General features: G+C 39.3%; 2 protein-coding genes across 11 annotated transcripts in view; both read right to left on the reverse strand.

The window, feature by feature from the left end:
• KIAA0408 (KIAA0408 ortholog) lies at positions 1-22,751 on the reverse strand. 6 transcript variants are annotated; one of them, XM_021294492.2, is made up of 8 exons: positions 22,417-22,607; positions 22,075-22,122; positions 15,383-15,489; positions 11,052-11,195; positions 7,926-8,267; positions 7,500-7,579; positions 4,814-6,191; positions 1-2,903 (listed from the first exon to the last, which is right to left on the reverse strand). In XM_021294492.2, the coding sequence occupies exons 4-8, from the start codon at positions 11,184-11,186 to the stop codon at positions 2,730-2,732; spliced, it is 2,109 nt and encodes a 702-aa protein (XP_021150167.2). In that variant the 5' UTR covers positions 11,187-11,195; positions 15,383-15,489; positions 22,075-22,122; positions 22,417-22,607; the 3' UTR covers positions 1-2,729. The 6 variants fall into 6 exon arrangements, with proteins under 6 accessions (XP_021150167.2, XP_064912949.1, XP_064912952.1 ...); XM_065056877.1 differs by lacking the exon at positions 22,075-22,122 and having other exon boundaries at positions 11,052-11,250; positions 22,417-22,751; XM_065056880.1 differs by lacking the exon at positions 22,075-22,122 and having other exon boundaries at positions 22,417-22,529.
• MTCL3 (MTCL family member 3) overlaps positions 22,482-23,529 on the reverse strand; it is a 27,847-nt gene continuing 26,799 nt past the window's right edge. For 3 of the 5 annotated variants that reach the window (XM_065056874.1, XM_065056872.1, XM_065056873.1), the window contains exons 7-8: positions 23,125-23,139; positions 22,482-22,751 (exon numbers count right to left, since the gene is read on the reverse strand). In XM_065056874.1, coding sequence (XP_064912946.1) covers positions 22,641-22,751; positions 23,125-23,139 — 126 coding nt within the window. In that variant the 3' untranslated portion in view covers positions 22,482-22,640. The remainder of the gene's footprint in view (positions 22,752-23,124; positions 23,140-23,529) is intronic. The other 2 variants (XM_065056875.1, XM_065056876.1) reach the window with 1 other exon arrangement.

A 23,529-nucleotide genomic window follows, 5' to 3' on the forward strand; every position in this document is an offset into this window, starting at 1 on the left:
TTGTCCTTGACCTATTAGTTTATTTCAAAAACCTTCTGTTCATTAAACTTACATACATCAGGGAATGTTGTAGGTATTTGATCCTTTCTGTGTTATTCAACAATGTGATATCCGTCAAAGGTGATCAAAGAAACTGAAGGGAACTAAAGAAACACCTTCACTGACTAACGAAGGGAAACACTTTAATAGTTACATACTTCAAACAGAAGTGCACCACCATTTTTTCAAAGCAAAACTTCTTAACTTACCATGAAGGCAATTTGAAGAAGTTTTGTTGCAGTCAACACTGACTGAAATTAAGAACCATTTTTTTACAGTTCTCTCACATTACCCTTTCCTCAGCCTTAGGCATTTAAAGCTGCTCAGCTACTTAGGCATTTAAAAGGTCAATTTGGAAGGCATTTTGGTTTGCTAATTTCCACAGTAAGCTAGAATCTTAAGCCATGTTCCAAATCCACTATCAATCATCCCTAATTTTTCTAGTTCTAAGGAAGTTAATGGAGTGCAATCTCTAAATTGGGGCAAACAGGCTAATTTATATTACTCTTGATTTTTCAGTCAAGCACACAGATTTTTCTCTATCCAAGCTGTATAAATTTTCTTCAGGTTTTCTGTCCTTGTATCTTTTCCAGTAAGATCTTTGCAATAATGTCTGAGTAAATTTTGATGAACTGTTGATCTGTTTGAAGCCTTCATATATTGGTATGTCCAACCACTCATGTCTGGGAAGGACCAGAAGTCTAGATTGGGCAAATTACTCAGAGCATGTTTTTGCCATGCAGGCAGCCACAATTGTGTGATAAGTTTGGATTTATAGCTCCAGTGCCCACTAGCTCTGAAACTGCTATGCCTGAGCAGTTACTGGTACTACCATACAGGCTATATTGCTCAGAACATATGGCCTCCTGTTTTCTCTCTCTGCAAAACCAAAGTTGTGCAGAGGAACGAAGAATAAGGCCCTAAAGGAAGGGAAAAGGCATGGATTCTCAACATGACTGGAGTAGGACAACAGATCACTATCAAATTAAGCACAACTAGTTTTCCCTATATTGCCATACATACAATTCACTAGGACAAAAGCCTACACTCTGTCCAAAATCCTTTTTACATTCACATAGGAAGATGTGCACATTAATGGATCCTGGGATGATTTTTGAAATTCCTTGGAACCCACCAGGTTTCTCCAGGAGAAGAAGAAAAGTTGCAAGACAAGGTCAGGCTGATGTTGAAGAAGTGCCTCTTTACTCCTTTTAACCTAGACATGTTGTTTAAAGGCAACATTTGTCATCACTATCGCACTACGCATCCAGCAACAGCCTAGAAAAGGGTGTAAAAATTCCAGGATGAAGGACACTGTCTTTCTGAAGGTTCAGCAAGAGTCTGGGTAGCATCCATATTTCTTTCATGCTGCGGGAAGGAACAAGCCAGGCTCTGTGCACATCATTCAGATGGCCCATAACAGCAAGTCAGGTGATGGCAGAAACATACTTCCAACGCCATGTGTCTAGGATTTTGGGCATCATTGTGATCATACCTTGATGCAATTTTTCCATACTAGATGCAGCTTGTTGCTAGAGTGCAAGTAAACTTCGCAACTGACTGCCACGAGTCAGTCCGGGAGCAGTAAGTGAGCAAGTGGCTCAGGCACTCTATAGTCTAGGAGAAGAGTAAAAAAGGAGTGTGGCTGCAGCCCTGGGAACAACGGTCCTTGTTCTCCTGCCTTGGGTGAAAGTAAACAAGTCCATTGTTATCTGCCTTTGCCAAACCTCAAAGTTATAATGCTAGAAGGAAAAATAAGTTTTACAGAATTGAGCGTATACAACCCTTTTCTTCCCTTCATAAATTGTATGTTACTCTAGTTGAAACTACCGAAGTGTTTACAGTATGCTATATATATAATGGCACATTTAAGCTTTTTAAAGGGATTGGAACATTTTGGGAATGTCTCTGGTGCTGAAAAAGGCTAATGTATTACAAATTGTACAATATTTTAATTCAGAAAAAATATGTTTGGGTGTTTTGACCTAACATCATAAGGGTTAGGAAACTGAACAAGGATGTCATGAAGCATGACTGATGAATCAGTCAAGCTAGTCTGCTTCAGATACATATTGTGCAAGGCATCATCGCTGCAATCAGTCACAAAAATGCAATATTTAGTTTTTGTTCATTAAATACTACACCTGTGAACCTATGTAAAAGATATATAAAATATAAATGTCATCAGGACTGTATATTTCAAACTTTTTAAAATAAACACAAAGTATATATAGGTAGGCATATAGGTTGTAATTTCAATGTCAACACTAGCACAGTTTGTCTCTTCTAAATACAGACCTGTATACTTCCTAGTCCAACACATGCACCTACAAACACATGATCATGCATACAGCTTTACGTTCTGCTGTTTGCAGAAGAGTCAGAATATACAGCACTATACATTGTTTCAACTCAAAATTGATTGGCAAATTAAGGAAGATGCCATTCAAAAGAAATTCCATGTGAGCTATTACAAAAAAAAACAGAGAAAACCAGGGGTATCATTATTTCATCTCAATAAAAACACTGAAGACCTTGGTGATGATGACCTAAGATTCAAAACGCTTTGTCCGGCAGGTGATAGGGGTCACTCTTGGGTAAGACACAACAGTGTAGAACTGGTTGCTCTACCACATACCCAACACAGTTACAATGAGACGTAGAGCTTTCACACCACCATCCAACCCAACTCAGATGACTGAGGTCTCTGACCGAAAGGAGACAGAGCAGTTGTATGCCGTTCTTCTCACAGCTGGAGGTGCTGATGGTGACCTGGATGCCCATCTGGAAGGTAAGCGTCGATTCGCTGGCCGAGCAGGCCGGGAGAAACCCTTCCCACTTGAACATTTAGCTGGCACAGATATCTAGAACACAAAGGCAATTCCTTGCTTTAACAAGTGATGGCTTTTGTGAAATGCAGCAGGAATGCAGGAACACATTTGGGGTGACCTCAGAACAGGTGGTCTGAAGCTATTAAAAGGAGCACAGTAATGTGCAGAATGTAGGAGAACAGCTATTTCTATGTATAGGGATTCTCCCATCAGTTGTGGTTTAAAATATATAGCGACAAGTGTCAGACACAAGGAAAGGTACAAAATGTTAATGCAAGCCAAAACTGACATTCACTTCTCATTTCTCTTCATTTTTGGAGGTTTTGTGAGCTAACTCTGTTTACTGTTCCACACGTAGAACTCAGAATACCATCATACTTTACCAGAGTATGATATACATACTTTTTGTGTATTTTTTGATAGATCCTATTTCAGCAGTCACATCTTGCTATGAACTCTGTTTTCGTTAATGCAACGTGGAGCTGTTTACACTTGGTAACTAATACAGAATGGTCGTGTATTCATGCAGTGCCACGTCTGCATACAGAGCCTCATATACACAGGAAAACCAACAGATTTTGATTGTGGCTACAGTGGAGTAAATTGGAAATAATTAAAATAAACCAAATGCCTCATGCCAACTGTAGTTCTTTATGTCATTGTGACATGAATGCTGCTGGACATAATTGGTTTTCCCGTACTAGGCATTATTCCATGCTCAGTTTGTACAGATAGAAATTACAACATAAAGGCTGAGCCTATGAAGAAAATCCAGTTGACTTAGTAAAGTTATTTTGGACTTACATCTATGTAAATTCAGTCATTATCTGGTCGTTATTTTTTGTCTACATATTTATTGATAAAAATTCATTTTCCTATCAAACATTCACTGGATGAAAAAGAAATCAGAAGTTTCATGGTTTTTCTTGCTACACGGTAGCAAAGATGTTTCAGCTAAGCAAGATATTGCATCACTGCAAGGCTGTCAGAAAGACATGCAGAAGAAAATCTGCATGGTCACATTCTCAGCTGTTTAAATCCACATAGCTCCACTGCAGTCTGTCAGTTTGTGACAGTTTAAGGCGTACCAGCTGACAGGCTGAACTGCTGTAAGTTCCTCAGCTCTGAATACATTTGCCTTCTCTCTTCTGAGATGCTAAGGTGCATGTCTCTTTGTGCTCACTGGCCAAGGAGCTCTTCAGGAAAACGGATTTTTTTTTTCTTTGTGGCTTTTTACAGAACCTGCAACTTATAGGATATTTTCAAAAACATCTGTTTCTCTTTTCATTAAGAAAAAATGTTGGCAAAGGTAATATTTCTAAACTTCTGCAAATAAAATTCAGCCAAATACAAATTAGTTATGCCATACTCTTCTGTTTCTGTGAGCCTGTGTTTGAATATATAGGACAAGCCTGAAACTGAGACATGAGTAAGAGAAGATCACTTCATTACTGAAAACTTTATGGAGCTATAATACCCTTTTTCACAGGCACTTCCAAGGAAATCTTGAACCAAGCAGCACTCAGGACACTGAAGGATGCTTGTCTAAGCCCTCTAGGATTTTGACAAGGCTGAGTATCCTTAAGCCTTTTGGGAAGGCTTATTAATAGCTTGTCAACTAAAGGAAGGAGGGAGTGAGTTAAAACCTGATTGCAGTTTTCTCTAGTTCGATGCTTGAATAACTGCACTGCAGTTAAAATCTAGATTCACACAACCGCAGCAGAGATTTGGCACACATCTGTACTGGTCATGCTTACTAATGTGCTTCTGCCCTCCCACAACACTGTTATCTTCTAAGGAAATACTCCTGATTTATCCAGACCCTGGCCTAAAGTGTCTATTTTAATGTAATTGTTTACAATATCACATTAGCCTGCCTCTTCAGAATCCGAAGCTTGGTACAAAATGGAATGATTTTGCTCTTGCCATTTTATGAACCTTACCTCTGGTAACTTTTGCCTCTCTTTTCCTTGCTTGAGTTGCTGCCCAATATGCCTGGCTGAATTCCTTGGAAATTCTTGCTTTCCTTGCTCAATCTGGAGCATTTCTAAATACTGGCTCAATGTCTCACAACCCCCATCAGCGAATTCAGAATTTGCCCGTGTCCACTTATCTTTGCAGCACTTTGTATTACATGGAGAAGTCACTGTTGATTTTTCGTAGTTTTTCAAAAGCTTTTCAACAACACCATAGTTCGACCTTGAGTCAGCTGAACGCGGGCGACCGGATAAATTACTTGGTCGCCAGTCATGCTCGTGAAGCATGTGCCTATAACCACTAGTATTTGGAAGTCCATTTATTTGTTTTTGCTGCCCTGCTATTGTGACAGCTTTGCTGGAGTTGCTAGTTTCTTGTTCCTTTGCTGCACAGAATTTGGGATTTGAAACACAAGATGTATTTACAGTTTCTGTCCTGCTAATAACAGAGTCACACAGTGGGCCACAGGGTTTGTGGTCTTCTGGTGCCGCTTGAGGCACCTGGTTATCTTGCAAAGCATTGTTACGTTTATCTGTGTGAAATACAGTCCTATTAAACTCATCAATCTTTGCTGCTAAAGTTTCATTTCTTTGGGTCTTTTCCAAAGTATACCTAGAGTTTCCCAAAAGATCTTTGTGCAGGGTAGTAGGGGCATAAAAGTCATTACTGAAATAAGGACTGCTGTGAGACTTGGGATTTTGTTTCTGGTGCATCTTGTTGCTTTGGGCCATATTTCCATCTGAACAACTCTTTTGGGGCGACAGTGGGGAAGGTTCACTTTTACCATCTTTTCGAAGTTTGCCCACATCATATGCCCACGTGTTGTGGCAGAAACTTGATGGTACATTGCACTCATTTTTGGTTACAGGTATTGCAGAAGTTACCATCACAGGACCTTGCACAGCCTGCCCTTCATTTGCACAGGCTGCTGCAGTTTCATTCTGGTGAAGGACTGGTGAAGGATTCATCAGTTTCCTTCCACTCCTACAGTCCTGAGCCTTGCAATTGCTTTTGATGCCTAGATCTCTTATTGGTGCTTCAGAAAGCTGAACAACTGCAGAAAGTGAGTTTGTTAGATGACGAGAAGTGCTCCGTGGAGGAACTGGTGGAGCTTCTTTCTTTTGCCAAGGTCTGAAGTCTGATCCTCTGTCACCAGTAAGAGCACCATAAGATATGTCTTTCAAAGCCTTGGTGGAGCTCATCAGATTCTTCCTATTGTTATGTTCCTCTGTTTCAAAAGCCGTTGAAGTCTGTGATTCATTGCTGGGCACATGGTTCATCTCAGGCAGAATAACTGTAGCTTGGGTTTCCTCAGATTTCCCCAGGAAAGGAAGTGACTTCATTCTGGAAATTAGAGGTATTTTAGGGATGAACAATAAGGATATTTCCCCAGAGGACCTCAGCATGGATTCATTCTCCCCATGAGCAGGTGTTTTAATACCAGCTGCTTGAAAGGACTTGGGAGCAGTCTTGCTGCAGCTGATACACCAAACATATTTGAAACATACATGAAGAATTTTAAGAAAGCTCAGTAAAGGAAATAATATCTCTTATTCCTTTCACTTGCCACTAAAATTCTGAGGTTTTGTAGATGGTTGCTTGTTTTCTTAACTATCCTGCAGTAACGACAGTGGGATCTTGTGAGCTTTAATTACTCCAGTGAGAAGCTACCTGACTATGAACTGAATGAAGAAAGTTTTAGGACATAGTGCATCCCTCATGCAGGTTTTCTAACATTCCACACAACAGTACAAATGTGTCTTTTGAGATCTGTTCAGAAGTCACCTTTCTCAGCCTGGGTTTAGAAACTATGCATCAGCTATGGATCTGTTTGCTTTAAAGATACAAATGCTAACCCAGCTGCAACAATGAGTTAGTGACAGACTGCCAACTGGTTGCATGGGGGAGCATAATAAGTCCTTCTGTTCTTTGGGAGCATCTGAGAAGTGCTTGCCATGCTGTGGACTTCCATGGGGTCTCAGCAGGCATAACTGAGCCATAGCCTTTCTCAGTCTCTTTCATGGTGTGGACCCTGTCACACCATGGGTACAATCTTACCTTGTGAGCATTTCTGTATAAGTCGATAGGAAGACTGGTGTTTGTCTCACTAAAGGAGACCACAAACATTGAATTTTTAACAGACACTGGAATATTCATTTACTGTACTTTTCAGGGTTTGGCTTATTAGTACAAATGTATGGTTGTTCTTCCTTCTCTTGTTGTCTTTGGAATTTCAGTCTGTGACATGTTCCCCAGACTTAAGGCTAGATCTGGGCTTAATGTAAGGAACCTCACAGCCTAAGAAACCCATACAGTATTGCATAGAACTGCATAAAATTGGGACCAGGGCAGACAGAAATGTCAGTTCATTTTCCCAATCCTCTGTATAGCCACTAGAAGCAAGTTTGATTTTATTTAGTATAAATACTGATTTCATTTTATAGATAAACTCTCTTTTGCTAGTAAAGTGTGTCCTTGTATCCTGCTTCAGTATACTTCATTTGAATGTTTTTATGCTGAGCACTGAAACATTAGGAGGACAGGAACTGCTCAACTCTTAGTAAATTCAACAGCAAACACTCCTTCAAAGTGACAAAGGAGCACAGTTACATTATTCATTTTCTAATATAAATAGTTAAAATATGTTTTTACCTTCTGTGGTTGGACTTCTTCCGAATTTCCTCTTGATAGCTGCATAATTCTTCACTGACTCTGGCAAGTTCTTTAAGAGCCTTTGTAAACATAAAAACAGTTCTTTAACATAAGCCTTTTCAATGGTATCTCCAGAATTATTTTGAAACTTGTGGTGACTTGCACGTAAGACTCACAGCAGAGGAAATTAGCACAAGGGAAGATACAAAAATTCCCCCAGGTTATTAATGGAGGTAAAGAGCATGCTGTTAACACATTTAAACAGTGAGAAGACACTCATCAACAGCAAACCAAGGAGGAACAAAAGACAATGTCTTTCTGGAAAACTAAGATCAGGCAGACTAGTTCTTCAGGTTAACCTGGCAGGCCAAAGCCCTCAGTATTTTCCTCACCCTTGTAACTGAAACATGCTTATACTTTACTTACTACATTGAGGTCACCAATATAATTTTTGGCATTTTTTGTGGAAGTTTTGATGCTGAGGCTGTCTTCAGGTTCCTCACAGTTCTCAAAGGCCACATTATCTGTTAACAGAATATTGTTTCTGTTTTTGGCTCTGGTTTCTTTACATTCGTGCCCTGTTTTACTGAGTAAACTCCCTTTTTTCATCCTGTCGCTTGCTGTATGGTGTTGATAGTTCAGCTCCACTGTGTCAGTCTCTTCTGAAGTAGGGGAATGCATGGACAGCTGCAGCATCTTGCTCTGAATGGCCTTGTTATCATGGACATTCATATTGCTCTCTCTTCTAAGTTTTACCTCCTGGTAAAGCTGAAAAAAACAACAGAACCTTGGTACTGTGATGGATTTTATGGTAAAAGAACAGATTTGTCTTCTGTTTTCAATGATGTTTCACTCAGTAGCACCAAGTAGAAAGATTTTATACGTGTTGGTAGAAAAGCGTTGAGTCACATAGCATGATAGTTCACAGACCATTATTGCCAAAGGATGAGGAAAGGGCTGTTACCGGTAACAAACTCCTTGCCATGGTTTTAATGTATGGCTTCCACCCATAGGACGGGTTTGGAAGAGATCTCATGAGGTCAATGGCTCTGCCTGGAGCCAGAAGCTGTATTGTTCTCTTCCAAGTAATATCAATGCACTATGTGGTGGATAGAGCCCTGATTTTTTGGATGGGGAATGTGACAGAACGGGGGAGGGAGGGAGAGTGTTCTGGCTATGTCACAGCCTGTTAACGTGTATTAACTTAAGGAAAGGAAGTTAATTCTTATCACGCGCAGCAATATGTGCACTAGAGCAGACTCTTCTGCTTCTCAGGAAAGTGGAATTCTTCCCTATGACTGTAGCGATAAATCAGTACTGCGGAATGGTACTATTTCGCAATGTGCTGTCACCCTCTTATCTTCTTTCATGCTATCTGCTGAGATGCGGTGGCTTCATTAGTAAAAGAAAAAGTGTTAATTCCTGTCACCTGGCACATTAAAACTAGGAAACTGTGATAAATTATAAATTAGAAAAAACAGCAACATCATAAAAACCCTTTTCTGCTTACAGTATCATTTCCAGTGCCAAGAATCCCATGGCTCTTTATAAACATTCATTGTTAACTTGCTTTTATGTAGAAAGCACAGAGCAGGCACCTCTGAACTGCCATCTGCCTGCTCCCTTGCAGTGCACAAGGCCATCACAACAGCTTTTGGAAGGATAGTAAAGAAGAATAACAACATGAAGAACATAGGGCCATTTCATGGGCAGTGCTGTGGATTAGAAGCATTCTTACATTCAGAGATGTGACACTTGACCTCATCCTGGGCTTTCAGATTTCCCTCCCAAAGCCCAGCTGTTCATGGAACCTGAGGGCTTAACTTAGTTGTTTTCAAGAAATAAGGGCCTAATATAAACTCAGCATAGCACTAAGAAGGAAGGATACCACTTCATAGCTCAACAATATAATTTCCTAAACCACAAAATTCTTAGTGGAGGAATCCGGGAATTAAGTTAGGTTTTGGTGGGCTAGAGAAAACTATCAAACAAAAATACAAGCTGATATGGTAGCACGAGTTTTATTGAGGAAATCCCTTTACACATGATGGCATTTAAAATGTATCTCCCTTTTTCTCCAGCCATGTGTCTTTTGGCAAAGAAATGTCAGTCAACTGAAATCGAGAGCAGCTTTAGACAGAGGTTAAGAGGGGGACCTTAAGATACTGGTAACCTTGGACTATCATCTGCAGTTTTGTCTGGTCCTGCAGTACCCAATGATTTCCTTTATTCCCTTCCCCTCAGCTCCATTCCATTCTTTATTTCTGTCTCTGTCATGTTTTTCTAATCCATATACTACTAAAGAACATAAGAAAAACATGGTCTTAGCTGCCATTGTCAGGACTACTAGTTGCCAGAATACCTTTTCATGACACATTATCTTCATTCCAAAACAGCTCATGTAACTAACAAACTGAATTTCAACCACACACAGAGATCACATTACTAATGTTTTAAGCACTCCCACTTTGGCAGTGAAATTTGGTAAGACTGCACAGAAACATCCTAACACAAAAGACAAAATGTGGAAAAGACTATTATACCGAAGTCTGTAAGAACTGCAGGTAAAATACAAGAGAGCTGACATTATGGAATTATGCTGCAGGCTGGTTCAGTGAGCAGTGTATGGCTACAATTCACTTGGCTCTGATAATTTTCCTTCTCATACTTTCATGTGAGCAATCTCTGCCATGCATTCCTGTGTTGCTCAGCCACAGGACGGTGTTGGCAGAAAGCAAGAAAAAACTACTTCATGTGTATATTAGAATGAAAAATGTGGAAAGCTCGGTGGTGAAAAGCTTGCTTCTAAATGTTGCCAAGGCAGATTCAATTTACGCATTACAGAGTGCCAGAGGGTTTTGTTGCAGGGACAATTTGGAGATAAAAGAAAAATTAATAATTACTTCAACTATTTCTGGAAGGAGATGCATTAGAACTGGCAGGGAGTGAGTGTTTGTTAGTACGTGTAAACACAAGGGGTGTCAGGACTTTCATACTATTATATTTACTGTAGCCATTTTGTCTGCTAAAAGCTGTCCATAAATGGAGCAGGTTCTAGTCAGAATTATTCTGCATCATGCATCATTTAATGTATGATGTTCTTTTTAATATTACCATTTACCTCCACCGATCTGTATCATCTAATTCTTTTTTTGCCAGAGAATTATGATACCTAGATTTTTGTTACTAAATATGCATTTTCCTAAACCACATATATGGAGTTGTTCAGCATGTACATGAAAAAAACATGTATAATATCAGCAGCATGGCTCATGCCCAGCAGAACTGGCAGCAGTATATGCAGCCAGCAATATCATTGCAAACTTCACATAAAGTGACATTTAACCTCGTGCTTCATATTCATGACTATTAAATGTGCAATTGCAAATACTGCTTAACCCCGGGTTTTGCGTTCTACAATCAGCTATTAGAAACTCTCAGTGACAGACAGGAAATAGCATGTAATTCAGAAAAATATAAATTGAAGCAACCACTAGTCACTGATAAGACTCAACTGAAAATGTCAGTGTTCAGAGTTTTGTTTAAAAGTACCTCTTCTATTTTCTTCTGCATGACCTTCCATTGACATTCCCATTCTTTCCTTTCATTGTCAAATCTCTCCAGCAATTCCATCTTCTCTTTATTCCAGTTCCTCTCAGTATTTTCCAGTTGTTTATGCAGGTCCATGGTTACGGTCTGTGTAACAGCAAGAAGATAGCTCTGCTTTTTTTCTTTCTTCCCTGAATGTTTCCTGGAAGTTTATCAGAATAAGTCTTACTTGTGTTTGATTCTAGCATTCAGAGAAAAAAACAACCTAGCAAAACCCCAGAATAATTAACTGAAATGTGCTTGCGGGAGACAACATCACATGATTGCACAATATATATCTGGAGTGTGAGTATATATCTGGCATATGGACGAACTGATTGTTAGGGGACACAAACCCGAGGGCAGACAGGCCAAATCTGGAAAGGGAAGGAGGACGCACACCCAGCATCATAGAATTCAGGAATGTCTGCCACAGAGGGCTCTGTACCATGGCCACTTCACATCCTTGTCATTATTCTTCACTATAAACCTGTTTTCAATGAAATTCAAGTCTGCATAATATTGAATGGCAATGTCTGCCCTTGAGGGTGAAAGCTATTTTTATGTTTGTTCAGAAGACAACTGCAAGTGTAAAGGTATCATGTTTGCTCACACAGTCCTTTCACACATGCATGTAGCACAACAAAGACTGTCACATTCTTTTGGCAATTGAAGACTGTAAAACTGATACATGCAGAAAATTCTCATGGTTACATGAATGCTTTAGAATAAATACATGAAGGAAAACAGGAGAGGAAAGCTAATAACAGATAATAAACATGCAGAAAGCGTCTTTCTACTATATAAAGTACCATAGGTCACTATAAAGAGTTCATATATTTTGGATTTACAAATCTAAATCTATACATTTTAGTTCCAGAACCAGCATAGGGAAAAGTAGGAAGTATCCTCCAATAGAAATAACTCAAATTTAGTTCAAAACCACGCTCAGAATATTTAACTAATTTGTGCTTCAGTTTCTCCTTCCCCTTCAGAAGTCCTTGGTACCTTAGTATCTGTGGATGGAAAACTATTATTTGAACCACTAAATATGTATATTTTAAGGGAAATATTTTGGATCTGCTCATCTGACTTTTGAACAAAACAGCTACAGATTTTATGGGCCTGGTGTTCCTCTTGCTTTCTTGGGCTTTACAATAGAAACTCCTTTAGCATCAGCATGTTTATTACACCATCAGGGCTGAAGTAACATTCATTCCGATACCACAGCTCATGTGGTATAATGGCTGGTACACACAAATTGACACTTGACTTTGTTAACTTTGGCTCTCAGAGCCAGCTGTTGTGTTACTTAGGTGGACATGGAATCTAGTTCTAGTCACAAAATGCCTCTGCATTGCTTTGGTCTCCTGCCAGAAATCAAGCCTATGGGCAGGCAAATGAATTGTCAGAGAGTTAACTACGGGCAAGCCCAGATCACCTTCTTGTAATTTGTTCATTTGCCTGAGTGATGGTCAGTGAATTTCAACTCACGGGAACTGCCCATTTTATCACCCACATTTTCTTTGATAAAGTGAAAATTCGTTCTTAAGCTTCACACAAAGTCCTTCCCCATCCTGTATTTTATTGGACAAGTCTTGTTGATTCAGCTGTGGCTACTGAGTAATCCCTGCTTACCAGTGTCTGCGTTATTTCAGCTGACTGGGAAGGTCATGCCAAACTTGGAGTCAGCTCCTTTCATGAACAAATAAGCAGAAGAGTTCAGTTGAAGCCAAACGGGTTACTCAGGTCTTCATGTCACAAAGTCCTGCTACAGGATCTCTCAACTGACAGCTGCCATGGGCCTCATTCTAGCTCAGGTGTTGCAAAACCATTTACCCCAAGCAGTTTTAGACTGAGGACTTAGAGAACAAGCTGACTATTCTTCGAACATCTCTATCAGCCTGTTTCACAACAGTATACCCATGTCACCAGGTAATGTAGCATTAGAGATTATTCTCTCAAACTCTGACTTACCCCTGCCTTGAAGCTCTGAAACAGCAATCTATCCCTCAGTTACTTCCAAACAGGTTTCAGACACTTCTTCTACCTGCCTAAAATCATCTGGGACAGCTTTACAAAAAAACAAAACTCCCTGAGACTATGAGCTGCTGGAAGACAGTACAACATTCTCATCATAAAAGAAGTCAAGCACTGGTTTGCTCATGGCTTCTTAGGGAAGGCAGCCAGGCTACAGAGGCTGCATCTCTCCAGGCCAACAATTTCAGCTTTGTGCCAGACTTCGATAAGCGGTGACTGAAAACAACTTACAAAAAAACACCAACCACTGCACTTAAGCTCTGTTGCAATCTAGACATCTATTGCTAATGAACTTTAAAATATTTTCAATACTTTCTCAGTTTGCTAATTCAAAAGTTACAATTTTTAGTACGGTCATTTCCTGTTGTTTTGGGGCGGGATTTTTTGGCTATCCTCATGTCCTTACAAACTTTCAAGACATCTCTGAGGAGTAAACAAAAGTAAATTCTCTGTTCCAATACAATGCCTCAGATAAATATCAAATAGAAATAGAAGGACACATAAATGCAGGGTAAACTATCTACAACTTGCACAAGTGGTGAATTTGCTAGTGAAGTACTAGTAACAATGACAATGCTTCACTCAGTACCATATTACTAGAAAGTCAATACTATATAGCTTTTTTTCTTTACACATATAAGAATGAATATATAATATGTACTCCTTCCAAGCATGCATATAGCATTGAAAAGACCCCTGGTGGTTTCTTAGTGCTGGGAACTACTATTGCCATGTTTGCATTCCTCTTAACAATTTCCAAGTTGTTTCACTTGGGACTCTTATGATAAAAAGAGATTAGAGACTATCAAAATGGAATCAAGTCTTGGAAGAGGTTAATTACAGAAGTTACAAATAGTCACTTGCAGCTCTAAGATCCACAAAAAGCTTGTATTGCTTCTTATGCTTCTCCAATTTCTTCTTGATGTAAATTCTGAGAAGAAAACTCATGTTTATTAATGTTAGCAGCTGGATGACTATACAGTTTTGCTGCTATTGTACAGTGGATAAATTCCTCAGAGAGTTTTAACTCCTATTTCTATGACTCCTCGTTTATTCTTTGGTGGTTGTTTTTGGGGTGGTTTGTTTAGTTTTGGGGTGTTTGTTTGTTTGTTTTGTTAGTTTGGTTTGGGTTGGGTTTTTTTGAGGGAGGGTGGGGTGGTTTGCTTGGTTTTTGGCATTTTTTTTTTGGTTTGTTGTTTTTGTGTTCGCCACCCCCCCCCGCCCTCCCCCTCTCCAGCAATTAAATGCAATTTGTAGTCCTGGTAACACACTCTCTGTCTGCACAGTGCACCAAGATGTCCTCATGGGTATTTCACACGGCTTAAGCAACCCAAAGGGATCTAAAATGCCACATTATAATTTGCTGTGTGGATTGGAACAGTGTCTGTGCTCTTGCAGTATTGGCACTTTCTGCATGTCCTAGACAAGGTCAGAAGCTCATTACAGAAATCAAATTCAAGCAAATAATCAATTCTGTCTACATCAGCTGCATTTTCCCTTAACTTTTCCTTTAGCCCTCCCTCCTCTCAAGCAAAAAATGTTTATAAGCAACTATTTGGTGCTAATGTTATTATTCCCCCATGTATTACTCATGCCATTTCTATCCACATATTATAAATGCAAAATAGTTCACAACCAACCTCTATCAACTTCTGAAAATAATCTGCAGTGACATCAGCTGAGATGTTATTTGTCAACAGAGATTAATTATATTGAATATGCAGAACCATTCAGATACCCAAATCTTCCCTGGATTTTACAGAAAAAAGCTACTAAATTATATTTCCAACAGAGTGCTGTATTTTGGATTACTAACAAAATTGCAAATTTATGTATTCATTCAATTATAGAAGTGTGTCATGTGTCACAATACTGTGCACTTTATACATAAAAAGAAACTACAGTTGAGAGTGAAAGAGAGAGAAGAGAGAGAAAAAAGATAAATGAGAGTGTGAAAGAAGGAAAGAAAATGAAAGAAAAAAGGATAAAAGGAAGTAAAAGAAAGAAGAAAAGACACGAGTGCTCCCAATGCTACCTGTCATCCCTGTCCTGTTGATTTATCTGTGGTTGTTCTGAAGAGGCTGAACTAATGAATAGTCTTTCTCTAAAGACCATATATAATGTACATAAACACCACACTACCTATAAATAACATTAGGGAAATGTTTAAATAAGTGTTTGCCACATTAGTAATTTGCTCCCTTTTAAATCTTAACTGTTGAAAACAACTGATTTAAAAGAAACTGTAACCATACCTTTCATGGAATAAGAAATCCTTTAGAAGTTTTTCAGTCCATTTCTAAACAGCAGTGAAAGCAACGAAATGCACAGCTAGCTGGGATCCAGTTCTGCAAATCTTGATCTTTAAAAGAAACAAGAACGCTGAGCAAGACACAGCCTTTCAACGGGGGCAGCATTTGCAACTCTCTTTGAATAACTCCGCAACTTTTGCAAACTGAAAAACAGTTCCGTTCAGCATCATCCCAGCAGCTGGCTTCCACGTGACGTCAGTGCACGGAGGATGGTTTTAAAGTCATCTCTTCCAACCCCCAGCTCTGTAACTTTATATCTCCTCATATTTTGTGTAAACAACTCCAAGTCCAGGACATTTTTAGGTTTTATAGTGCAGCCCAGTCTTTAAAGCTTGCCAAAGCAGCCAGTGTTAATACTAAAGCTATGACAATAGGCAATTTTAGGTTTCTTTTATTAGCGTCCGTGTTGTCCAGCAAGATTCTTTGCTGCCTTCCAGATCCAGTTTTCACATTGTATTTTTCAGTATGACAATTTTGAATTTTACAACTTGATCCTCATAAAGTGCTTTGAAAAGGGAGTTTGCTTAAAGCAGCAGTTTTGTTGGTTAACAGTTATCTTAAAGAGTTAAAAGCAAACCACTCCCTCCTAAAATATTTTTCTATATTCTAAATACACTATAACTTATGAAGTGCAGAATTATTGGGCACTGTGTTGTCTTACTGTCTTGCATTCCAGGAATGGTGACAATGGTTTCTTTGGGATACACCTAAATATTTCTGCTACTTTATAAGGTTTCTGGATCAGATTCTCCAGTCTGTTAAGATACTTTGTGTCTCAGCAAAGTGCTTGAAGTTGGATAGAGAATCTCCCTTGCGTAGGGAAACTCATCCCTGTCATAAAACTAGCAAGGAAGGTCGAAAAACCACCTCAGCCTGGATTTAAAGCACTGAGCGTGCCCACAGCAAGTGTCAGTGTGGGGTGAGAGAAGAGAACGCATGTGACAAAAGTGATCCAGCAAATGAAAGTCCACAGGAGACCCTGAAGCCAGCGTAGGGAAATTGAGCTGTTCCCCCTGCTGAGGCGCAGGCAGGAGGAGCTCAGCCTGCTTCTTGAGTCCCTGCCCACCGCAGTGTCTCTCCTTTTGCATCATGTGTCAGATTACTTTCATTTGGTACACTGAGAGAGATCCCCAGCAGAAGCTTCACGCACCTACCACTGCCCTGCCAGCTACTTGTGCTCAGATATGTCTGTGAACAGTGAGCAAGACTACCCATAGTCAGAAAATACGCATTTCAGGGAACATTTGTTCCCACGTGTACCTGGAGAAGGGCCACAAAGTCCTTGACTCATGCAGCATAAAACCATACAAATTCTGCTACCAGACGGGTGTCTTCGAATGCACTAAGCAGGACTGACATACATTTTTGTAGGCAGAGCAGCTGATGACAAGAGGATCAGTGAGATGAAGGACACGATATGAGGATTCACACATCCTCTGCTTAGTCAGCACTCCCCTCTTTAGAACAACAAGGCTCTATCTGTGATAAAATCCAAGCACAGCATAAAGATTTTAGCTCTGGGTGCATTTTATAGTAAATATCAAAGCAGGTTTCAGGGAAAACACGTTTTTTCTCCTTATATGGTCTAGTTGTAAGTCTCAGTGAATACATTACTTGGGTGCTCATTCTGCTCCCATGCAACATAAATAATGGGACTCAGGCTATTTATGAAAATTTCAGTGATCTAGAAAGTGAACAAAGATGCCCAAGTACATGACTGAATGCTCCTGAAGAAAATCCTCAGCCTCTGAACTCTGAGGATTTAAAATTTCCCTGTTCATAAAGCAGCAGTGTGACTTTATTTAAGGAGGTTATGTCCCAATCTGCCACCTGACATGGCCTGAGTGCCTGGGAACAGAACCGAGCCCACAGCTGGAGGCCGGGAACCAGTGCTGCCTCCTGCTTGAAGCCAGCACAGCTGCACCACTGCAAATGAAAACTGACTCTGAAGATGTATTTTTTCATCCCTATCCATCATCATAGGCTATTATTTTTGTGTATTTGACATTGCTGACTCAATGGCCCTCATCTTGCTACATGAACTCTTTGAAATAAAACACAGTAAAATTAAAGAAAATAATGGACTAAATCCCAGACTTGAGATTTCAGTCAGGCAAAATCCTACATTTCTGTCACTGTGAGGAATTAGAAACATGTGAGATCAAGGGGCTTATTAGGAGGCAAGTGTTGGACATCACTCATAAGTCACAGGGCCATGTTAAAGTCGTCCTAAAATATGGGAAAGACAGAGCAAAGCTGGGACAAAAAACCCACGAAGCAAGCTCTAAAAACATGAGCTCATTGCTCCTGACACCCTTAAGTGTAGCAGTAGTGACTTTTGCTTTTGGGGAAAAAGTTATGCAACCCAGCGGCAGCAGACAAAGCAACAAACATGGCTTTCTGGCCTCTGGCACAGGCAAAAAACGCAGGAAGGCTGTTCTAGGTCTATTACATCCAACATGCTGCTTCCACAGGGAGAGTGTCCTTTGTTTATACCTTGTATCAGCCCTGCTTATGTTAAAAGCCAGCACCTCAACAAAAAAAGTTGCAAAGGCATTTTAAACAAGCCCTCTGCTAAATTTCTCTTTGTCACAGAAGACTGAAGTCAAAGGAGCCTAAGTTTCTGCATGGGGTATAATCTGATTCCATTCTCAGAGCAATGTGTATTCAGGTTAATAGTCTATGCTCAAGATCATTGTAGAGCCTCTCCGGTTCTGCTGTACCCACTTGATTATGGCACATCTGTTTTGCTGTATCCACATAAGTTTGGTAAGAAGAAGGAAGAACAGCACTGCTGCCACTGTAATCAACCCAATCACAACATCAGATTCCTGAATTATGTTACTTTTTACCCCTCAATATTCCTGCCATATACATCTCAAGAGTGGATATATGAATCAGGAAATGGGCAGATGGAATACAAATTCTGTCTCCTCTTATTATTGTGCACTTCTGCCATAGTATATAGCTTAATGGAGAAACAGAGCCAACAAAGTGTTATGTCATGTCACTTCTCCAAGGTTACATTGGAAATCGGTGGCAGATACTTTAGATGTTTACTTTAAATAGAGCCACTGTAATTTTCCCCATAGGCAACTGCATGTGTAATGGCAAAAGTTGGGTTTGAATATCACTTCCCCTGGCATTAAATCAGAGACAGAAATGTAAGCCAATGGGAATTACATCCCTGATACTGATGCCTTTAGAAGTCTCCTACTCACCTATCAAATTCTGGGGTGAATAAGGGGAAGGGCATCTAATATCCTAAAGCTCTGCTTGTTTTCGTAAACAACTCCCAAAGTTCATGTGCAGTTCATATCTTTTTATAACACATATTTAGACAGCCACGTTTTTGGCAATTTTCTATTTTCCGACTGCCAGGCATATTTCTGCACTATAGCACCTGCTCTCATCTAGTTTTGATTCTGAAGCACTGGTGACGCGTGTCAGCAGACACTTACTCTGTCGCTAACTGGAGCTTCAGGCAAGGATATTTTTGGTTGAAAGAAATATTTCTGAGCCTGGAGAAGACGATCATTCTAGTGTCATGGGAATTTTTCAGTAACAGGAAAGAAAATATTTCTAGAGGTATTTCATCAGGACATTCACAGACAACTCTAAATATGAAAAGAATTTAATTGAATGTAGGTGGTCGCATTAAAGAAAAAAAATGCATCTGTTTTCTAAACAACATAAAAATTCATTAGAGTAGCTGCAAATTTACTCAAGTGTAAAAATGTCAGAATTAAATCTATAGATACAGATGCAAGTTTTCTTTCTGAAAGAATATACAATGAATTCCCTGGGAACACAAGAAACTGAAATTTAATCTTTCAGAGAAATGCAAAATTAAGGCAATCTCAGGGTTCAAATTAAATCATGATTTTTCCAGAATATTAATATTTTGCCAGAATATTCCAAAATGGGGACTGTGAATCTGCAATTGGTATAACTGAGATTTGAACTGGTGGGTAACCTGTCATATCCAGCTTGTTGCTACATGAAAGCAAAATCTTATATTCTTCTTATTATTGCTCTTCAGAATTAGATGCTATGCAGCAGGCAGAATCTGAGTAATCAGCAGTATTCTGCCTGGCTCTGCCCTACCCGACTCCCACACACTCCTGCTGGAGGCTGTGGACGTGTTCAGCTGCATTTATTATACTCACTCCCCTGGGAGGTGGACTTTGCCCACCAGCCCAGTGACAGAGTGGGGAGAGTCTGCTTCCTTTCTTGGCAAATATAATTATTGCGTTTCTCTGTGAGACCAAGTTATTTCAACTTAGCAAGACACAGAACACATTTCTTTGGCTAGATGTTATCTTCTGGCTACAGACGCATATCCATACCAATTTTATTAGCTTTCTCAGCAGCTTTTAAAATAGTGAAAAATTGAGAGCTGTGAGCTTTTCTGCGATATCTGATGTGAAACAGATAAGCAGTTCAAATCACTCCCTTCAAGCTAAATGCAGAGGGACGTGAAAAACACATCTAATTTCTCATTGAGATTCCTCTGTACTGAGGTTTGCAGAGGTCCTCATGGTTCTCCTTGTTCATCACAGATTCAAAGACTGTGGGGAGTTTCTCAAAATGATTTTGTATGCTTCAGTATGCTTTGATTTCAGACTGAAGCCTGTGTAATAGCTCCCTAAATGTCCCAAAAGATCTCAGCTTTGATTTGCTTTGTTGACGCCTGACAGAATTAGGATGAGGGAAGCTCCAGCTATATGCAAGAAAAAACACTGTGAGAAATCAATGGGGAAATCAATCGCCAGTCCTGTGCAGAGGTTATCTCCACCTTTTGCCTCAAGAGGTTCATTCTCACCTTTTCTGATTTCTAAGAAAGAAGCAAATCTTTTCCAATTACTTCCAAGATGTATTCAATGTATGAATTCAGTGTATTAAACTTTCCTACTGCTTTACAGTAGTACTGTTACTGATATGCTCAGTGTAAATCAAGCCCTCTCTACACATCTTTCTTACATGCAAGGCTGAGAAAGTTATAAACAAGTGTGGGTTAAAATCTGAAAGCCCAGAAGTTCAGATCAGATTTAAGTACTATTTTTTTTTTCTTATATGGGATTGAGCCAGTAACATTTAAGAAAACCCAAATGATCTTTTCTTCCCCCAAGGGAAACAGTAGAACAGAAAGAAACTCAAAAAGTTTAAGCCTCAAATTATTATACTTTTAATGTCCAAATTGCAGGTCTATAGGGGGAAAAAAGTAATTTCTCAAGCAGTTGTAAAATTTCTTACAACAGTTCCTGATAGAAAAGGAGCAAAACGGCCTTTTCCCCAGTGATTTGAGAATTATCTTTACAGTTACAGAAATTCACATTGAAGGTATGATATGCTCAACTATATCTTGCCAAAAGAGTTTCTAATGTGTAGAACTGACTAAACTTTTAGGAACATGAGAATAAATTACAACAGTTTAGAAAATCCTCAAAATTACTTGGGGCCTGACTTTCTCTTTAGTCAGGAAAGTAGGCAGGGTTACCTATTAATCTCACATATTAATTATCATTTCCTTTAGACATATCTTGATGACTACAAAATAAATAATGACAACATCCCCTGGTAGGAATAAATACTTGTATTAAATGGAAGCTTAGTGATTTAAGTGATCAAGGTTAATACACCTGCAAAGTATGCTGAGGGAAAGCTTGACAAACAAGGAGAAAACCACAAGCTTTGTTTAATACTGAGTATTGTGAGTTTACTATTCTTTTCATTCTCATAAAATAAATTTTCTTGCCCCAACTCTGCTTCCCTCTGAGGGGTTTCCCTCAAAATGGTGTCTCTATTATTTCATGTAGCAGATCACAACCCTGGCATGGAGATGGACTGTTCACCCCAAGGAATGGGTTAAGTGAAGAGAGCACTACCATTCAAAGGGAAATCTTATTACCAGCTAGAAAAACAGCTGCTTTATTTACTACCACTATTACTAGATTTTTTTATCATGGCATCTGCATTCACAAATACTTCATTAATACACGTACTTGTAAATGATCACCTTGGAGAATTCACATTTGTGGGACTCAGTAACTTCAACATGGGATGAATAAAACAGAAAACTGAGCTCCACTGGGCATTTCAGATGAGGTTTTCACAGTGCGAGACCTATTGTTTGTAGTACCTGCCTGTGTTCAGTGTGATAGAAAGATCGTGAGTTGCCTGCACTCTCAGTGCAGCCTTCCATAGGCAAAACAGGAATATTCAATGCCTATTGATGCGCATCTATGGACACAAGCTTCCCTCACCTGTGGTCACTTGTTACCCATGGTATGGTTAGATGGGGATCACTCAGCAAGCCAAGAGTTACCATGCTCATTCAAAACTCGTTTTGAGACCTGGAGGGAGAATCCAGAGCCCTGGCAGCTACAGACTGGAAAATGATAAACTAGGTTGTCAGGAACAGTTATTTGACATCGGACAAGGTGACTCACATCACTCTCTTCTGTTCAAGTCAGACTGCACTGTGGCCATTTTTCTAGAGCACAGAGAGAATACAGCAGCCTACATCTCTCAGAAGACTCCTTGCCTACTCTGATACCTCCTCCTCGTGCATCCCTTTCTCAGGGGATCCTGCTCCTTGCCACATTTCCAGATATAGTGCTGAATATACCAACCAGTATGATTTTGTCCCCTCCATGGTGTCTAATCCACGTAATACAGGGCTGAAAAACATCATCATCACAATTATGCAACATATGTAGAAGCTGTGAGGTACAATTGCAGAATACACATCGAATGTAATTTTGCTATTTGTATGTGGCTAGAATAAAAATTCTTTTTCTGGGAGTAGGAAGAGGAAAGAAATAGACTCCTCAGAGTCATTCTGCATATTTTTGCTTTGTTTCTGATTTGGTGTAAATCAATTAATATTAAATTGCTTCCAGCCACTCAGGATATTTTTATTCAAAAATTATAAAACCAGACAAAGTGAAATATATAATTTTCTGTTTGCTTACCTGGAACACTGTGGTGAGTGGGTTTCCTTTTCAACTGGGTGACTTTTTGGTACAATTTTTGCAGCTTTTTGGTTTTGTTTTGGTTTTGGCAAACAAGTAGTCTTCAGTGTTTTTACAGCAGTGGCTATAACAGAAACTATGTCTCTTGCACTTCTTATCTTGGAGGGTGGACAAAATAAACAAACTGAAAAGAATACTACAATGAACAGTAAATGATGAATGGCTTACAGTACAAAAAACAGTGTAAAAAGGAAGACAAGTTTAAATATTGTTGTGTATGAAAGGGATGAAAATAATACAAGGATGAGAATAAGTAAAATGATAGGCTGGAACATCTGGGAAAGTAAATATAAAGACAAAGAGAACAGTCAATTAATGGAATAGCAAGTCCAAAGTTTAAACAAAATAAATAGTGAATCAGACTATGCTCGTGGAGGGACCAAGTGCCCATCTCCCATTGACTCCATTAGGAGTTCTGCATGGTCAAGCCACAAAATGCCAAAATTAATGATTGCTGTTATTTTTTTAGAGAAAATACTAATTAGTTTGCTTTAAATTTGTATAAGCCCATGCAGTGCTCTGCCTTCAAGTTAATGGGAGCTCTACAAGCTCAAAGCTATTGCTAGATCAGAAAGTGAGCATGCTAAATACCATTTCTGTTTGATTTCATGCAATACATGTATAGTAATTGATTAACTTTAAACTCACTGCGTCTGTGACTTTCTGATACAAGGAAACAAAAGACTAATTAGTGAGCATAGGAACAAGAAATAATAGCTTTCAGCTTCACCTGGCAACTACTTTGACTGTAAACTAGCAGGATAGCACAAAGTAAATTAACACAGCAAGAGACTTACTAAAACATTAGATAATACCACGAGCTATAACAAGATTTGCCAACTATAGGATTTAATGATAAGATAAGGGTAGGTAATATTCATTTTTCATGGCAAAATATCTTGAGTCAGCATGGCATTTGCTCCCCAAAACCTCTCTGGAACAATTCTGCATACAAATGTACTAAAGAAAATATGCTAGTCACTACTGCATGTAAGCAGTGACCCATAGGCCTTCAACAAGATACAATCCGTTACAGGAATTCCAATATTCACA

Source organism: Columba livia, chromosome 3 (genome assembly GCF_036013475.1).
Source record: "Columba livia isolate bColLiv1 breed racing homer chromosome 3, bColLiv1.pat.W.v2, whole genome shotgun sequence".
In the NCBI taxonomy this organism is placed as follows: Eukaryota; Metazoa; Chordata; class Aves; order Columbiformes; family Columbidae; genus Columba; species Columba livia.